Consider the following 17,044-nt stretch of genomic DNA (forward strand, 5'->3'; position numbering starts at 1 on the left):
CATGCTCTACCCCACGGGGGAGTATGCACGAAGTCTCCTCTCCTCCTTCTGGCTGAGGCCCCAGCCCTTCCGCCTATAACAACACCATATAGCAGATTATATAGAACAGCAGCCATATATGCCATATACAGACAGGCTGCCATGTGGCTTAGTGTCAAACAGACATAAGAAGTTTTCTATTTACCTTCTTGCCAGCAATGTATCCTCCAGCTGCTCCAAAGCTTTTGGTGAATGTACCCATCAATACATCAACATCTTCAGGGTTCATCCCAAAATATTCCACGATGCCCCGGCCGGTCGGTCCCACAGCGCCAATGCTGTGGGCTTCATCCAAATAGAGGTATGCTTTGTATCTCTTCTTCAAGGCAACTATCTCTGGCAGGCGGACAATGGAACCTTCCATGCTAGAGAACAAGAATTGCGAATGAATCTTTTAATCCTCTGCTGTGCCCTTTAACTCTTAGCACTGTGGTACACAATATGGCAGACAGGGTTACCCTGACACCACAAAAAGGCCTTTGTAAGGGGTGTCTTTATGCCCATTGCTGAGCAGGTAGGCAGTCTCATGAGCCGTCCCTGGGACTTCCTTGGTCTTTTGCAAATTCTCAGCCCTATTTCTGCATGCAGAAGAGAGAAGGGAAGGATTGAAACGAAATGTTTATTCAGATTAGTGTATATAATTCACTACAGCCCTCTTCCCCGCAGTCTAGCAGGTCTTTGCAACTCTGGATCACATTCTGGCCCCAGTGGTGAAAGTAAGTAAAATTTCTTACAGGTACTGTCCTACTGCAACCTGGGTCCCTGCCAGTTCTTTCAATAGCTCCCTGCTGGCTTTTGCTGCAACTCAGTCAGCTCTTGCCGGGGCTGTGCACCAGGGTGCACCCGCTTCCTTTCACCTTTGTCTGGCTCCCGCTTATGTTCCATGTGCCACTCTGACAACATTTACATGTTGTAAAGGCAAGAGATGCAGGCAGAATTCCCCCAGTGCAGGAGAAGTCTGATGAGGTTCAACAAGGACAAATGCAGAGTCCTGTACTTGGGATGGAAGAATCCCAAGCATTGTTACAGGCTGGGGACTGACTGGCTAAGTAGCAGTTTGGCAGAAAAGGACCTGGGGATTATGATGGATGAGAAGCTGGATATAAAGTCAACAGGGTGCCCTTGTAGCCAAGAAGGCTAATGGCATATTAGGGTGCAATAAGAGGAACATTGCCAGCAGATCTAGAGAAGTGACTATTCTCCTTTATTTGGCACTGGTGATGCCACATCTGGAGTATTGCATCCAATTCTGCCCTCCCCCACCCCCATTACAGAAAGGATGTGGATGCATTGGAGAGGATCCAGCAGAGGGCAACAAAATGATTAGGGGGCTGAAGCACATGACCTATGAGGAGAGGATGAGGGATTTGGGCTTGTTTAGTCTGCAGAAGAGAAGAGTGAGGGGGGATTTGATAGCAGCTTTTAACTACCTGAAGGGAGGTTCCAAAGAGGATGGAGAAAGGCTGTTCTCAGTTGTGACAGATGCAGAACAAGGAGCAATGGCCTCAAGTTGCAGTGGGGGAGGTCTTGGTTGGATATTAGGAAACATTATTTCCCTAGGAGGGTGAAGCACTGGAATGGGTTCCTAGGGAGGTGGTGGAATCTCCATCCATAGTGGTTTTTTAGTCCCAGCTTGAAAAGCCCTGGCTGGGATGATTTAGTTGGGGTTGGTCCTGCTTTGGGCAGGGACCTGGAGTCAATGACCTCTTGAGATCTCTTCCAGCTCTAGAATTCTATGATTCTAAGTCTAAGGTAGGTTAGGTGGGAGCTAGGGACAGAAAAATGTCTATAGATGAACTTCAGAGCAGCCTTCAGGCAGGTGTGGGGACGCCCACTAGGCTTAGCTATTAGAGTAGGACCAACCTGGGAGGCACAAAGGTGGCTTAAAGTCATTTTTGACCTTTGTGCCCCTGGTTTGTGTCTTTCAGGGCACGCCACACACAATCTTTCACTGCACGGGAAAAGATCCTTAATGTTTTATGTTTTTCCCCCCTGTGCACAAGAGCAGGATTCAATAGGTTGGATTAACAGCATCTTGACACTCCCATGGAAAAAAGGATAAGAAACCCAGCACACTGTGGGTGGTTACCTCAATAGGGTAGGTGAACAGCAAGGAACTAACCTGTGAGAGGAACTCCCCAGAAAGCAAATTAGAAATGCACTTGAATGCGAGGCAGTTTAATTCTTTGTACCTTTGATGCAGACACTATTATGCCTTGAAAACCTGGGTGAGATTACTAAGGAAGCCTGCCACCCGATACCGTCAGATGTATTCAATAGTTTATTTTTACAGCGAGCTAAACTTGTTCTCTTGCACTAACTGTGGTGAGGGAAAAAACATCTGAACACGCTCCCATATTTCATACCAAAAGCAAGGTGCTGGGTGCCAAGCAAAACCTACATTCTGTGGGGAGGCCCCAGCTCAGGTGGGTCAAATTGGAAATCTCAAGCCAGCGCCAGCTAAAATTGAAAAATGGAGCCTGTTCCTGAATTAAATGTGCAAATGAGTAATACAGTCAGTACAGCCTCCTGGCGTTATTTTTCTTTGCATCAGTTTCAAACATTATATGGTGCCCTCACAGATTATAGTATTTGCACCATATAGCTAGCTGCACTGTACAAGTGGAGGTTTGGCAGTCAGACAGGGGACAACAGGCTTTTGGCACAGGGAAAGGTTTTTTTTTTTTTAAATTTATTTTGGCCTCTTTTCTTTCCTTCACTCTCATGGGCAGAGTTGTAGGCAATTTGAATGTTTTGGGAAGGCTTGAACCTCTGCTTCCTAAATCTCATTAATTCTTGCCTACAAGAAGCCTTCACACTGTCCCCCTCCCAATACCGGACACTACAGTGAATACAAAATAATACAATGGACTTTAGAGTCTGTATCTTTTTAAAATGAAAGATGTTGTAATCTCTCTTCCAATTCTGTGGAGTTATATTCAGTAGCACGTAGGAGAAAAAAATATAATCCAGGCTCTGTAAACCAAGGACCATCAAGACGAAAATCTTAACTGCAGCATTTTGGCCTAAATGACCATGCGGCACATTCCACTTTGTAAAGCTTACGAAAATTACACAGCTAGAATCTGAACAGCAGACAAAAGAAAGAGGCAGAAAGATGGGGAATATTTAGACGTTTCTTATCACGTTATTTGTTCTCATTTTCAGGAGACTCCTAGCAAGTCAAAGTCTTTAGTCCAAAAAGAATGCAGCTAAAACAATCAGCAATCTAAGAGCATTTTCACAGAGCCCTTGTTGATCAATGGAGGCAAATTGTACCCCCATCTGAGCTATTGTTTCAGGGTGTCTGCAGAACCAGGCAAACACTCTGCATTTGTTTACATTTGGATGTCCATTTTCACAGCTACAAGGACTAAAGGCTTAATTTAGAGGTAGAAAAATGTAGCTTTCACTGCATAATTCTCCAGCACCTTATGTGATTACCGCAAAGTGGTTAAATTCCCTCTCCTGATATATGATTGCCAGGAGGTTTTAAATGTGAAGAGAATTTGATGGAATTGCTTTCATACAGTATGACCTCATGATGTAAGTAGGAGTTAATTTTTTTAGTCTACACAGGTTAGTAAAACAAAGAACAGGTTAGCGTTCTTGGAAGAAGCGGTCTTATTTTAATCCTAGGACAGTGGCCAGAGCCCACCAGAACAACAAAAAAGCCCACAATAGCCAGAACGCAGGCATCTTTACTGAAGGCTTTCCTGAATGCTGCTCTGCTAGTGTGCTTGAACCCTCCCTTGGGGTGATCATCTCTAGAGACACAGGACCAATTTGTTTTCTGTGCCCATTCAGTCTTTGGTTACTCTGATGACCTTTGGTGACTGCGGAAGAATCACCTCTTGTGATGTGAACTCCCCTCTACTTAGTACTAGACTGAGTCTGAATTCCTTTGACGTAGGCCACTGAGCAACACAAGTGGAAGGTAAAACATTGCATTGAATGTTAGTTACCCTGTGCTGGAGTTCAACCAGGGACCTAGAGTTGAAACTCAATGGGTCTGTTTGTCTCATTTTGGTAGTGTCCCTCTTGCAAAATGCTCAGGGGATTTCATAGCGCTGGAAGTTCAAAAGGAGGGAGTTTACTGAAGTGTTAGCTTCTTTTTGGACGGTGGAGAGCTAAATTGGGTCATTGTGGCCTGACTGAGGGGTAGCATAAAGCTGTGGCATCGACTGAGGACGTCAGGGAGGGATTATGTCCCCTAAAGAGCCCAGTGTGCATGAGGCCTGTGGAGAGGACAACATTCGTTTAGGATGGTGAAGGCTGAACCTCTTCACTTGGTTAGTCTTGTCCTCTGTGAGGTGATGCAGAGGGAGTGGGCAAGGCCTTGGTTGTGCTTCCTTCCTGTTCCTTTGGGGACACCGTGAGCCTCAGGACAGCCCAGGGACTGCAACAGTGACAGGCCCTCACTTAAGCTGTGCAATGTAGCTGGGGAAGCAATTTGGGAACCCTAGTTTCCTGCATCTCTCTCAGGGGGTATGTCTACACTACAGCACTAATTCGAACTACTTAATTCGAACTAGGCGTTAGTCCTCGTAGAATGAGGTTTACCTAGTTCAAATTAAGCGCTCCACTAGTTCAAATTAAGTTCGAACTAGTGGTTTGCCTGTGTAGCGCCTATTAAAGTGAATTTGAACTAACAGCTGACAGTTCGAATTAACTTTGTAGTGTAGACATACCCAGGGAGTACCCAGCAGAACTGAGCCCCAAATTAATCCGCTGATCTGAGCCACGTGTGTATGCTGTCAATGTCAGGTAAACCGGACGGGATAGAGAAGCCCGACATTGCGTATTAGTGCCACAAATCCAGCCTAACTGGAATTTGTCAGAGTTCAGACCTGTCATGGTGGTGTTTCAGCCTACAACTTCTGATGGCATTTTCCCCTCACACAGTGCTCAGTTCAGAAGCCCTCCACTGTGCACTGTAGGGCCAGTCTTCAGCCTCAAAACAACCCTGACCTGTTCACAACACTGATGTCCCCTGACCCAGTTACAACTGTTCGGCTCTGTGCTACAGACAGGATCTTAACTGTGTTCTACCAGGCTAGGTCTACACTAGAGGATAAGCTTGAATTAAGACACAGAACTCCAGCTACGTTCACAATCTTCTCTGTAGTGGAGACATGGCCCTAAAAGGATAAAGCTTCAGTTACATACAAGGAATTAGCACAGCTATACAACTTGGTCACAGCATGATTACGTCTCAGTTGCTTTACAATTCTAATGAAGTTTTAACCAGGCCACGAGACAAACGTGTTGGAAGAGGTCCCCTAGCAAGGTCTGTACAGGAAGGCACAATGTAGTTTCTGAATCAGTGAGTGTAGGTCCAGATTCAAATTCCATCATAGCTAATGGGATTCTTTCCATTGGCTTTCATGAGCTTTGGAACCAGGCCTTGGAGATGGAAGACACATATTACTATAGATTAACTAATCCTCTCTCTCTGCAAATGCAGGTTTACTCTATTCAGCACACTGACAGCATTTTATCCAATTTCATTTTAGAAGTCTCTGACAACTGGGCTTCTATCATTTTTCTTGGTAGAACGAGGCATTTTCCATAGCCTCATTCATTCACCAGTGAAGAAGATTGATATTACTGATATTCAGACAACCATTTCCCCTTATTAATTTCATCACACAACCCCTAAATATGCCAGCATGTAATACTCTTCCAATCTCTGCAGACTTCTAACCCATGCAATATTTGAAGACTTATCATATCCTTTTCCACAGCCACTGCTCAGATTACATATAAATCTTTCCTTAAAAGTTAATCTTTTTGGTCCCTTCATCATGTCTGTCATGGGTCTTTAAACTCCTTCCCTCTGATCTGACATACAACTAGATACATACAGTGTATTCATGTTGATCTTGTTCTTCCAAAATACACACATTCTATCTTAATCTTTGCTTTGAGCATTATTTTCTTTGGTAAGCTTTGTCACAGTGTAGCATTTAGGCTACTTGACACAGGTTTCTCTATTTTGTGGTTTATAGCAAGAGTTTAAAAAGTCAAATGAATTACCGGATTTTGAAATGCTAGGAAGCAGCCATTCACTGATTAACCCCTTTGTGTTGGTCTCTGGCCAGTGACTCAAAATGTTAGCTCTTTGTACTACGGGGCTGGCAATCACCTAATAGCAGGATATAAAAAATTGGCCCAATAAGCAGCCTAGAGTACTGGCACTGAACTGCAAAAAAACCTCAAGTATACATGAAAATGTGTCCAACCAATCAGAGAAACATGGCTAAATCAAATTAAAGGGAAAATGAAAAAAATGATGAAAAACCATTGGTTTTAAGCACTGTATGTTGCCCCTCAATTGTTGCCTTGGGCCTTAGCCCATCTGACTCGTATGTAAATATGTTTCTAGGTAGCACAAATCTACCAGAAACTGAGCAAGAATGCAGTAATTGACTGATCCTGAATCGAAGACAGTAGAAGCCAAAGAAAACACTGACTAGAATTTAAATAATAGAGACATGATTTAGCAAGTCAGTTTAATTTCTGCCATGGACTCTGCCAAAACTTGTTCATGCTTTTGTACTGAGATTGATGGCCATGTGGTCTCTCTCAGCTTGGACTGAATATGGAATACATTTACTCTCAAACTAGTCCAAGTTAAAAGCCAGCTTTTTTTAATAGTTACATTTACCTGTCCTGAGCTTTCTTTCCTTGGATGTTAAATAAATTTTAAAAACTGAAATGTTTTCTCCCTGTTTTATTTGACAACCAGCGTGGGTCCCTTATAAGCTGTGGGCCAAATTCTGCCTTCACTTATCCCCATGCAAACTCAGCGGGCTATGATTTCGAAACACCAGTCTGGTTTTTCAATACTATGTTGGCTCACAATAGTTCTTTTCAACTTTTGCCAGTTTGGTAAATCAAGGTTCACATGCAGTGCTGCTGAATAGGATACCTCTTTTTACATACCCTTAACATACCAGTGAGTTTGCAGGACTGAAAATGAAGGCAGAATTTTTCCCTTAATGTCATATATTGCCATCATAAATAAATAAATAAATGGAAAGTTCCATCCATGGAAAAAGATGCCCACTCAAACTTGTAGATCAAGATAACTTGTAGATCAAGATACTTTAACTTGCATTTTAGATCTGGCCAAATTTTTTAATTCTATACAATAGTTTTTACCAAATGTCAAAACTAAAAAGAACTAACTCTAGCTAACCCAGGTAGTGGAAAATCTTACTGATACTTCAAAATCAGCGTCCAAGAAAGGAAGAGATCAGGAGGAGAGAAAACAGTTGCTCTAGTACATATAAAATGAAGGAATTCCAGTATGCCTTTTCTCACTATTCCTTTTATGTTTAAAATGTTATTACCAAAATACTGGATTGGTTTTGCTCTTCTATGCTGTGCCTAGCAATGCTGAACAGATGCAGGTTATTTACCTGTTACTGTAGGTTCTTTGAGATGTGTGATCTCTTTCTGTATTCCATGTGTGGGTACACATGCACACAAGTGTGAATCCGAAGGTTTTTAAGTAAGCGGTATGTGTTGGTCAGCACAAGCAAAATTGTTCTCCTCACGCTCTAAATTGATGCCACAAAGGGCTGTGGAGGCCAATACCTATCCAATTGCTATATTACCATTAATCTGTTCAAGATCTGCAGCAGAGAAAACGGAAGGCAGAGGGAGAAAGAGAGATAGGGACCATATCTCTCAAACAACCTCCAGTTACAGGTAAGAAACTTCTGTTTTTTCTTTGAGTAATGGTCCCTATGTGTAATGATGCCACTTGATATCTAGCACCGACTTGTCTATTATCATCATCCTCCATTGTGAGTAAGTGGGTAAGGCAGCTAATGGCTTTTTGGAGGACAATAAGGAATGGCATCAACATTGGCATGCATTCCTTCCACCTACCATCCAAAGAACCCCTTGGATGGTGTGGGAGGCTGAGCAGCTGTTGTGGAGGCAGAAGAAGCTGCGTAACTGGGTCTTTGCATACTGCCTTGCGTGTGAGGGTTCATAAGCGCACTGTTGTTAGAATACTTGGGATGTAGGTCTGGTCTGGTAGGTTTGCTTCTGATGTTTCCTCTTCAAGGCTGGAGTGTAAATGGTAAGTGAGTGGAGGGTTTTGTCCTGGAGTACTTAAGAGAGTGTAGAAATGGTGTTTTAATTGAAGAGGTTAGACTAAGATCCTTAATGGTTTTGTGGTCTCCCCTGGAGAACCTCAAACATTGCAGCCAGGATTCATACCCCATGACTATTACTGTGGCAATGGATCGAGAAAGGCAGTGTCTCTTGCATGGAATGATGTCTTGGCCATCATCAATGAGATCTTGGAATCGGGCCCTGTCTTCCCAAGGAAATTTGCCCTTTAAGATTAGAAATTTTGAATAATTCAAGAAATCATATTTTGTTAACAGCACCTAGTTGTTAACAAATCTGAATTGGAGACTAGACAATGCAAATATTTTCCTCACCAAAAGGTGCAAGCATTAGGTGTCCTTGACAATTGGGGTAGTCATAGGGTTCTGTGTCCTGGACCTTTCTGTAGCCACTTATGCCATGAAAGATTTGGGTGCTAGATGAATGAATAAAAACTCTGCCCCTTTAGATGGCAGAACATACAATGTATCTACCCTCTTGAAGGAAGGGATCTGGCAGGGTTCAGAATGACCTGATTGATTGGCCTTTCTTGGGGGACCCATCCAGAGGGCTGGACGACGCTCAATAGACCATGTGGGGGGGTCTCTTGAACCTACTTAACAGGTAACTGGAGCTCGTCAGCTACCCTCTGTAACAGCTTTTGTTCATCGGGCCAGGCAGGGGATGTTGGAGCCACTGCCTCCTCAGGTGAAAAGAACGACACACCCATCTGAACTGGTATAACCAGTGGATCCAGCTCAGATTCTTCCTCCACAGACTCACATGGAGCTGGTTGTTACTGGCTGGGAAAGGAGGGTTGATGTGATTCTTCCACAGACCCCTTAAGTCTGTTATACGGATCCCATAGGGCCCCATTAGGCCAGTAAGAAGGATCAAATGAAGGGAAAGCTCAAGACATAGGAGACTGTTGGTTCTCTGAGCGGCCATATCCTGAAGGAACAAAATGGCTCCAATACCTCCTGTGGATTATGTCTGGGATTATTTTCTTTGGCGATAGTGGAGCAAGGGGAGACTCATCTGGAGTCTTAGATTTTCATGACAAAATATAGATTCCTGCTCTACTGGCAGTGCCATCTGTACTGATCATAGGATGCTCCAACTTGTGGACTCACTAGGAAGGGGTCCTGTTCTCCTCAAAGTGATGTTTTTGGGCACAGGGATGTCTCTATGGAAGACTGGGCCAGACACCAGAGAAGGAAGCGACTAGGAACATTCTCCTGTCAGGTAAAGATTTTGGTTCTGTTTAGCATTTGGGGAGCTCCTGAGGAGAGGTCTGTCCGAATTGGGGCATGCAATGGAGTGTTTGGAACCACTGACTGGCATCCAAGTGCAAAGTCAGAGCCTTCTTCCTTTGTGCTCTGCCTTCTTGAATGGCAGGTTTAGGTGAGGACTCACACGACTTGGACCAAGATAGGTAGAGAATCTAAGATCCTTTTTCTTACAGGCGGAGCTGAATGGGATCTGTCCTTATGCCCATGGCCATGTCCCTAACTCTCATGACAGGGTTTCCTTATGCTTAATAGTGTTAGCTCCTGCTCCAGAGTTCATGCTTGGATAAGTGTTGCTCGCAGTCTGCGGGGGTCTCCCCAGACTGGATACAAATGAGTCCTCATGGCCTAGTCTTTCACTAGTTTGGAGGGGTGATAATGCCTTTGGTGAGGCAATAAAGACAGTTCTGGTGTTTTTTGCTGATGGAGAAGGAACACGGGCAGGAGACAGAGTTCTTGTACCATGGGACTCTTGGTATAATCCCTCTGTACAGGGAAAAGCTTCTTGGGGCATGCAGAACTAAGCTCCTAATTATAAAACAACACTACACTATTAAGTCTAAACCAAAACAATTATTAAAATTGCTGTTACAGATATTAAAATAGAAAAATTGAAGCAAACACTTGTTGCTTAGGCGATGAGGCAGCAAGAAGAAACTCAAGAGATGTTGGTTTGCCCTGTCCTTTATACCTTCAGTTCGGAGCACGAGGACAACTCCTCTGCATGTGCAGACCAATGGACCCAGCCTATTAAAAATCTCCAGATGCAGGCACATTGTACACATGTGTATAATGTACATAGGGACCATCACTTGAGAAGAACCTGTGCTTTATGGACAGGTCAGCACTCTTCCAATATTGCATCTAGCCACATTGTGGTGGCAATGCAGTAGGTCTTCCTTCTTAACCCAGTACAGAACTACATGAACTAGCATGAGCTTCGATATCTTATTTGCCTACCTTGCAGGTATATAATAAAGATTTTAAAACTAACTAATATTTGGAGTGGTCTCGAATGAGGTGCTATAAGAACTTGTCTATAATTATGAGAAGATTGAAGCTCCAGAGATCGATCTTTTGGGGTTTGATTTAGCAGGTCTAGTAAGGACCTGTTAAATCAAGCTCTGGTGGCGTCCCTGTCGACCCCGGTACTCCATGGGGTTGCGAGGAGTAAGGGAAGTTGATGGGGGAGTTTCTCCCGTTGACCTCCCACAGCAAGATACACCAGAGAAATTCCATTTAAGGTAGTTGACTCCAGCTACACAATTCTCGTAGCTGCTGTTGCTTATCTTAAATTGAATTTATTGCATAGTGTAGACCTGGCCTTTGTGTCTAAGCATTTTGCTTGCACAGACACAAAGGCTACTAATGGAAATAAAATGGTCCCCAGCTTAAACAAAACAAAACACTACAGGCAGTCCCCGACTTACGCGGATCCGACTTATGTCGGATCCGCACTTACGAACGGGGCTTTCTCGCCCCGGAGGTCGAGGTGGCGGATTGCTACCTGCGAGCTCCGGGGCGAGAAAGTCCCGTTCGTAAGCTGCTCCGGTGCCCCTGGTCTGCTGGAGACCGGCTCCAGCAGACCAGGGGCACCGGGCGGGTTCCTGCGCTTCTGAGGCTTTGCCAGAGCAAAGCCTCAGAAGCGCGGGAATCCGCCGCGGCTGCGGCTTCAGTCCCGGTGCCTGTGGTCTGCTGGGGATGGTCCCCAGCAGACCACAGGCACCGGGACTGAAGCCGCAGCCGCGGCGGGGTCCCGCACCTCTGAGACTTTGCCAGAGCAAAGCCTCAGAGGCGCGGCACCCCGCTGCCGCTGCGGCTCTGCTCCCCGTGTCCCTGGTCTGCTGGGGGGGGGGGGGCGCAGCTAGTGTGCCCCCCCCCAGCAGACCAAGCTTTCGTTTTGGACCCTGGGGCAGAGCAGCTGGGGCGCTGCCGATTGGTCCTGCAGCGCTGCTCTGGGCACTACTGGACCAACCCGGCAGCACCCCAGCTGCTCTGCCCCAGGTCCTGATTCCGCCGCTGCTGGTCAGTTTCAGCAGTGGCTGAATCAGGACGCCTGGGGCAGAGCAGCTGGGGTGCTGCTGGGTTGGTCCAGTAGCGCTGAGGAGCGATGCTACTGGAGCAACCCAGCAGCACCCCAGCTGTTCTGCCCCAGGCGTCCCCAAGTCAACCGCTGCTGAAACTGACCAGCGCTGAGTACAGGAAGCCCGAGGCAGAGTTGCTCTGCCCCAGGCCTCTTGGAATCAGCCGCTGATCAGTTTCAGCAGCAGCTGACTTGGGGAACCTTGGGGTTCTTAAGTTGAATCTGTATGTAAGTCAGAACTGGCGGTCAGTTTCAGCAGCGGCTCAATCTGGACGCCAGTTCCGACTTACATACAGATTCAACTTAAGAACAAACCTACAGTCCCTATCTTGTACGTAACCCGGGGACTGCCTGTATAAGAAATCCCAGATACTGGGACCTCCTACGCTGACGTTGACAATCACCTAGCAGGTGGCACACTGTGGTTGGGATTTTTAATGGAGACTAAGGCAGGTAAGTGCTCAAATCCCACTGAAAGTCAATGGCTGTTGGGTGTCTAACTCTTATAGGTGCCTTTGAAAATCCACCCCTGCAAAAAATCATTGGAGCCTTTGAATCAAACTCTCTGAAGTTTTACATGCTGTTATTTTGCAAAACAAGAGAAAGACACGTGGCTCTTCTGCTTTCTTCAAAAAGAAAATCCTCTTTGAGTATTAGCTGGAGATCTAAGGAAAACTAATGCTCAGTGTCCTATAAAACTGGAGATTGATGAAGTGACAAATGCCAGAGCAAACTGACACTGTGGGTCTATGCAACTGCTCACTGTAACCAATGCATCCATGTCACAAATCTATCTTTACCCTTGCTGATACACATCCAAGGCAAGGGATTTAAAAACTGAACAAAGTGCAGCCGCTGCAGGATTTTCTTTAGACCATGTGACTGGCAGGAGAATTTGTCATTAAAATGTTGGTGGTCCACTTAATTTCTGTGTGATCAAAGTCCTTAAAACTTAACTTTCTTGTAAGGACTTTGATCACGCAGAATCATGTGCTGAGCTATGTTTATTTGCAGCTTTGTGCTGTTTATTCTGGCGAAAGGGAGATATTCAGCCTGCTTTGGATCAGCTGGTCTGCTAGTAAACTGTTCTAGTCCTGTGTGACTGGTGTTTAGATGAGGGCTGACTTGTTCTCTGTGGCAGCTGGTGCACGTTATGCAAAAGGAAAGTGCTGATGACTATGAAATTATGACGACATGAAAAAAAAGGCACCATTATTAGAACTGGGCAAGCTGTGGACCAGTTGTGCTTAGTTTTAGTTTGTTTTGGTTTTAGTTTTGTTTTGTTTGCTTATGACAACAAAAATCATTTTGGGTCAACTTGAAACTGAATTTTTTCAGAAGTTCTGGCAAACGGAAAAGTAAAGAAAAAAATTAGTTCTATAGTGTTTTGGCATTCTAACTCTTTTTCTAATTTTTCCCACCCAAAATAAAAGCAAATGTAAGTCCCTTGTAAACGTAGCTGGAAAAATCAAAACTTCTCATTTCAGAAATGGCATAATAACCATTTTAATATTTTAAATGTTTTCTTTTTACCTCTTAAACAATTTGCCAAAAATGACTCAAACCCTCCCCCTCCCGCATCTGCATTTTTCGGTGAAAAGTTTTTGGTCAAAAAACTGTGCCCTATCTTTTACCCTGATTAAAAGAATCATGCTCAGGATGACTAGCATTAATTATTCAAATGATATAAACTGCTGCCACCCAATGTGCCCGTATTTCAGTGATGGACAATGTGATCCTCGTGTGCAGCTTTCAATATTGGATTGTACATAACTTGGCATCCTTTGGGCCAAAAGGACGCTATAGAATATACACTGCTATACAGTCGCAAGGGATTGTTACTATGCATCAGACTAGACAAACTCCCAAAGCTGCCTCTATTATACATTGCCCTCTTATACTGGAGTATGGATACCACTACTGTATAATTCTTTACATCCCAATTTTGTACCCACAATGTGCAACAATTACGAGATGACTGGAGATGTATTAGTTTCACTAAGGCTGAATTTGATCCTAAATGTTTATACTCTACTATTGGGGTATAAAATGGGCATGCACAGTGCATACAGTAGCAGTACTTGTACTTTATTCAATTTATCCACGCAGAGTACACAGTTCCAGAAAGCTGTCCTGTATAATCCCCTGAGAGCAGATTCTCAGCTGCTGGAAACAGTCACAGCTCCACTGTCCTAAGTGAAGTTACAATTACACCAGCTGAAGATCTTTTCCATTTATAGCGCATGTCCCACCTCAAAGAAAAGTGCTTTGCAAACCAATATTCAAAATTACACACAAGGATCATACTGGAATAGTTTCTATTTACACTAGAGCTCAGATTGACCTTGAGGATTTAAAACACTTTACTACCTCATTACTGTTAATATTACAGACCAACCATTTTTAATAAGACCATGGAAGATTCTACTTGAGCTGTGAAGCAATTAAAAGCATATATTGGATTACTCAGGCGATTCTGTGTTATGCCTATTAAATGCCCTTATAATACAAAGTACTCACACATTTGTAAATGCCTGCTTACCTGTAAATGCCCTCTACTAGGATGAGAATTTTTTTCCATGCTCTGTGACTTCGAGGCTGCCCACATGCTATTGCATCCCTCAGTAATTTCTCTAGACTCTGCATGTCTTTATTTAAAAATAATAAAAAAGGAAGAAAACAAAGTATTAAGATCAGGGGCTTTAAAAAGAAGCTTTAATATTTTTTTTCCTGGACACTATTTTTTATACAAAATTGACAGCTAAGGGAAACGTCTCCTGAACACAAACATCTGTTGTATGAATGCTACAAGTATAATAATTGACTTACTTTGCCTGAATTTAATCTTGTGACAATGCAACCAGAAGAGCTTTCTGCAACTGTGCACCTTAACTGGGGAAAACTTTACCTTTAACTATTAAAAACGCTCAGCTTCTTTTTTTTAAAAAAAAGTAAACCTGGAACACTTGTTATCTCCTGATGACAGTTGTCTGTAACTCTTTATTTGGATTGAAGAAATTCACAGCATCCTGAAGCTTTTGTATAGTGAGTTTTCTAGGGGAAGATTTTCCAACGAGTCTAAGGGATTTAAAGCATTAGTCCCACTGACAGTCTAGGGCACTGGTGCTCCTACATCTCTTGGGAATTTGAAAAATGCCCCCTCCACGTGCAAGCTTGTTATAATAAAATCTATGAGCCAGATCCTTAATTAGCATAAATAGTCTTAACTTCCTTGACTTCTGTGGAGGACACCAAGGTTAGGTCCACACAGCAGTGTTATTTCAGACATAGTGCGCATCTACACGACAAGCCTTTATTTCAAAATAATGATGAGCTGGAGGACTACTTACTCCGACTCCTGTAACCCTCATTTCATAAGGACTAAGGAAGTCAAAGGAAGAGTGCTCTTCCTTCGACTTCCTGCTGTGCACACAGCACTAAAAGCTGAAATAGTTCAACTTCAGCTATGCAATTGACGTTGCTGTAGTTGTGTAGCTTAATTCGACTTTAGCCCTGTTGTGTAGATGTACCCTCAGTGACACAAACTGGGGATCTAGCCCAACATTTTAATGTTTATTACAACTATGTGACAAAAGAAGAAATTAGGTAGACAAACAGATTATAGTTTGTATGTATTTTGCTTCCCTCCACCACCACCTTCCCCTTTCATTAAGGGTATATGGTGAAAATGCCCTATGCCAATGGAAGAAATCTCTTTGTTGGCATAAAAAACACCCACATGAATAAATAGCAGAAGCTATGTCGGCAGTAGTTTTCCAGCCAACACAGCACTGTGCACATTAGCACTTATGCCAGTGTTATTTATGTCATGGGGGGGGGGGGGGGGGGGGAAGGGGAGAGTTAAATATTCACATCCCTGTGTAACTTAAATTTTGCTGTCATAAGTGTTAGTGTAGATATAGCCTTAGGCTCCAAATGCAAGGAGTTGAATTAATTACATAATTTTAAGACATAAAAGTCATCACAATGGCAAATACTTGTAACAAAAAAAAAAGTTAAGAGCATTATATACAATAATTCAACCTAAAAGATTGTGACGATAAATAAGTTTGAGTAAAAGTAAGATTGTGCTCGTATATCTGCCACATTTAAAACAGTCACTAAAAACAGACATTTAATTGCTAAAGAAACAGAATAGCTGAGAAGATCTTTATGATCAAAACAGGCAAATGCCTTAGAACATTGTTTATTTCATTTGAAATTAATTTAGTAGAATTGAGACTTGTTAAGCTGGCTTCAGTCAAGTAGTTTTGGGTTGGATCCATGCGTAATACCAGCAGATGTTTGGATCTTGATGCATTAAGCATAGCAAGAAGAGGAATCTTGTTCTTTACAGGAAAGACGGGGAGTGGAAAAAGATAAATGAGAGAGAGAGAGAGAGAGAGAGAGAGAGAGAGAGAATGTGTAAATTGGTACAAGAGCACTGAAGAGACTCTCTGCTTCTTAGCCAAAAAGACAACGTTTGGCATCAATGTGGCTTTCCTTTGAAAGAAACCTGTCGTCGTGTTAGAAACCTTGCTGCTGGTTATGGACAATACAATGCCAATCAGATATGTTTTTTAAAAGAGGAATGACAGATGCCCACGCACAAAAGAAAAAGAAATTTTTTTTACAAAGATTAGGTCAGTACTAACATTTGGCTCCTAATAGATAGCTGACTGAAAACTGACCAGTATTTGGGTTTGGTTGAAGCCTCTTTGAAGTTGATTACTTCCTGCAGCTTGAAGGAATCTGGAAGAACACATTCCAAAATGTCTCAAGATAGCACCCTGTATGACAGGCGGGGATGGGCAGTAAATTTCCAGACTGCGGCCAGAACTAGGATCGAATTGGTGGTAGAGACAACATGAAGGTGGTAGAGACAACATGAAGGATGGTGGAACCCTTTCCTCTACCACTCTACTGCAGTTACAAGAGGGCCCATATTTCCGGATCAGATTAGCTCTAAGTTTGGGTGGGAGATTCAATTTCGAATTGTGAACGGGGATCTGATCTGAATTTCAGTGTTCGATCTGAGTGAGAATTAACGGAGGCAATAGACCATGAGGGCCTTGCACTTTCCATTAAAGTGATTTGATAATCATTCAGCCTGTGCCTCTTTGTTTGCATGAAGGTGCCTGGCTGAGAGGAGACAATGACACCTTACAAAGACTGCCAGCATGTTTTATATTAACTAACTCCACACTTTCAGCCATACATCTTGAATGCAGCAATTCTTTTAGCATTATGGCATCCAATGTTCCTCTTTCTATTTCTAAGAAAATACAACCCTTTTACTTTGTGAAGACTCACCTCAGGCGATATTAATACCACTACGTTTGTGCACTTTTGTCCATACACAGGGTTAGACTGTGACTACTCAGTAGTAACTTGTTCCACAAGTAGTCCTATTGACTTAATAGTGTAAGGTATTATCCAGCATCATTAAACATGTCCCTCTGGAGCCCTTAGCAATAAGGGCAATAAATGGCCCATGGGTCAG

At 43.3% G+C, this 17,044-nt stretch overlaps 1 protein-coding gene across 1 annotated transcript in view; it reads right to left on the minus strand.

Moving 5' to 3' along the window:
- SPTLC3 (serine palmitoyltransferase long chain base subunit 3) overlaps positions 1 to 17,044 on the minus strand; it is a 118,202-nt gene that overhangs the window by 26,533 nt on the left and 74,625 nt on the right. Inside the window, exons 7-8 of the mRNA XM_075925654.2 lie at positions 14,084 to 14,189; positions 185 to 404 (exon numbers count right to left, since the gene is read on the minus strand). Of these exons, the coding sequence (XP_075781769.1) occupies positions 185 to 404; positions 14,084 to 14,189 (326 nt within the window). The remainder of the gene's footprint in view (positions 1 to 184; positions 405 to 14,083; positions 14,190 to 17,044) is intronic.

The sequence above is a fragment of the Pelodiscus sinensis genome, chromosome 3 (genome assembly GCF_052426305.1).
Source record: "Pelodiscus sinensis isolate ZL-2025 chromosome 3, ASM5242630v1, whole genome shotgun sequence".
NCBI classification, from domain to species: domain Eukaryota; kingdom Metazoa; phylum Chordata; order Testudines; family Trionychidae; genus Pelodiscus; species Pelodiscus sinensis.